Below are 2,500 nucleotides of genomic sequence, written 5' to 3' on the forward strand. Positions count from 1 at the left end.
TGAAAGAATATCCACGGGGGCGGAGTGAGGGGGCAACAATTTTGGGGGGGGGGGGGTCACCCCTGGACCCCTCCTGGGTTCTGCTGAAGGGGTTGTGGCAGTGGGAGGTGTCCACAGCAGGCATGTGTAGGGAAGGCTAGGAGTCGCACAAATTCTACAAAAAGGAGTAACAAAGGTGTTAAAAAGTTTCTTTTTTTTTTTAGAAAAAGCTGTTGAAATGTCAGGAGGAAGTAATCTAATCCAGTGGGTGGTAAGAAAGAGAGTCTGAAATGTAGACGTCATTCCCTGATCCTGGTTTATTGAACATTTCGTGCAACGGTGGGCGGGGTTAGGGCAGGGTGGGGCAGAAAGGGGCGGGGCCCCGAGCCATCTTCCAATCGCGCTGCTTGTATCTCCTGTCTTTGTAAATCCCAAAAGGAGCAGGCCCCAGACATGCACCCCCCCAGCCCGACCCTGTTTCTGATTGGTGAGAGCGGAGACCCGAAAATGCCAGCGCTGGCTCAGAACCCCCCCGCCATCCTGCTCCGTGTGTCCATGGGGTGGCGAGACCCACGGTGGCGGGTGGTCACATGGTCGCATCTCGCCTTGCGTTTTTTGCAGAGTAAGAGTGCTGTTGTGCTTGGTAGTGTGTCGAGTTCATATTTTTCCTGTATATTTCTTTTTGAATATCTTGCCTTTGCTCTCCCTCTCCCTCCCTCTCTCTCTCTCTCTCACTCCAGTTCTTGGTTCCTCGGTGATTCTTGGTTCCTCTGTGGTTCTCGGTGGTTCTCTGTGGTTCTCGTTCCTCAGTCAGAAAGGCAGAATGTGTAGAGAGGGCGTGGATGGAGCGTCACCTTCCCGCTCCGCTGATTAGGGTGTAACGTGTCGCAGAAAGAAAATCAGAGGAAAAGAGCTCTCCCGTGTGCATCTCGGAGAGAGGTGTAGCTACTGCGTCCACCGCGTCAATGTCGGAGGGAAATTTTCCAGATTTTGGACTACAGCTCTGAAACGCCTGTTACTGTATCGCGTGCTTCAGCTACGGCATGAAGTGCAGAGAGCTCTATTTCCTGTTCGGGGCGGGGCGCGTGGGGACGGGTTTATTGCTGGCCCGGCGGACGGGGACCTTGGACACGGGGATCTTGGTGCGGGGGGCATCGGCCTTGCCGGAGGTGTGGGGTGCGGGGGCGGGGGCAGGAGCGAGTGCCCCCTGGCTGGCGGAGTGGGACGGCGGTGTCTGCTTGATGCTGATGGGAATGCGGGAGTCGCGGGGCAGGCTGGTGCTGCCGCGCAGCGAACGGAAAGATGCGCCCTGCGAGGGCGGGGTCAGCCTGCACCCCCTGCCGGAGGGCAGGGTCAGCTCCTCGTCAGAGACCACGCCCCCCGGCGGCTCCTCGGGGTCATACAGGTCGTACAGGGCATCTCCGCTGCAGCTGTCGCGGGGGAGCCCCTCCCCCGCCGGGAAGGCCCCGCCCTCCTCCTCCGGCCCGGGCGTGGTCGAGTCCCAGTACCCCTCGTCGCTGTTGGAGGGGGCGTCCTGCGGGTCCTTGCCCCGCCCCTCCTCGGACGGAGCCTCGCGGGACGGCTTGCCCCCCCTGCCGCCCCCGCTGACGGGGATCTTGCTGAGCCCCAGGGCCTTCACCGGGGGAGGTCTCCGGTCAGCCCGTGGGGCGGGGTCGGCGCGGGGCAGGGCGGGCGAGTCCTCGCCCTTCTGCGGCAGCATGTGCCACAGGCCCTGCATGTCGGCGTCGTCCACCTCGTCAGGGCTGGCCATCTCCTCCCCCCCGCCCATGTAGGCCACCACCCCGCTGCCCTGCGGCTTCGCACCCGGCTCCCTCGCCTTCAGCACCGCGGGGGCGGGACAGGGGGCGGAGCAGGGGGCGGGGCTGGGGGGAGGTGTGGGCGTGCGGGTGACGGGGGTGAGCGAGGCGGGCGGGGGAGGAGGGGCGGCGCGGGCAGGGGAGGGCCTGTCCCCAGCGGCCGCCCCGCCCCGTGCCCCGCCCCCTGTCCCACCCCCGCTGCTGCTGCCCGTCCCGCTGCTGCTCCCGCTGCCGCTGGCCCCCTCTTCCTCGGTGTCCGCGATGATGTCACCGCAGCCCGTCAGCGAGTCGAAGCTCTTCAGCGAGGTGACGTCGGTGAACATGGAGCAGAAGCGGTCCATGCAGGGCTCAGAGGGGGGGTCGGGGGGGTCGGCGGCGTGCGACTCCGGCGGGGTGACGGTCATGGCGGGGGTGGGGGACAGCAGCCGCGTGTCGGGGCTGCCGGGTTTGGGCTTGAGCGCCGCCCTGCTGGGCTTCTGGGGCGAGGGCACGGGAGACTCCTGAGAGGGTGGGGCGGGGGTGTGAGCGGTGGGGGCGGGGCCAGGAGCGGGGCCAGGCGCATGTCTCTCTGGGCTGCGGCGCGGCTCCATCTGTGTGTCCTCAGGCTCTCTGGATCTCCCAGCATCCCCTGGGGCAGAGCTCCCAGAATCTCCAGCGACAGGGGGCAGCACGGCGGGCGTGGCAGGGGGCTCTGTGGGGACGGC

The 2,500-nt window shown here is 65.5% G+C and overlaps 1 protein-coding gene across 1 annotated transcript in view; it reads right to left on the minus strand.

The window, feature by feature from the left end:
- Window positions 1-713: 713 nt before the first annotated feature.
- amer2 (APC membrane recruitment protein 2) overlaps window positions 714-2,500 on the minus strand; it is a 2,426-nt gene continuing 639 nt past the window's right edge. Inside the window, exon 1 of the mRNA XM_036521901.1 lies at window positions 714-2,500. This exon is cut by the window's right edge and continues 639 nt beyond it. Within this exon, the coding sequence (XP_036377794.1) occupies window positions 1,040-2,500 (1,461 nt within the window). The 3' untranslated portion in view covers window positions 714-1,039.

This window comes from Megalops cyprinoides, chromosome 2, assembly GCF_013368585.1.
Source record: "Megalops cyprinoides isolate fMegCyp1 chromosome 2, fMegCyp1.pri, whole genome shotgun sequence".
NCBI classification, from domain to species: Eukaryota; Metazoa; Chordata; class Actinopteri; order Elopiformes; family Megalopidae; genus Megalops; species Megalops cyprinoides.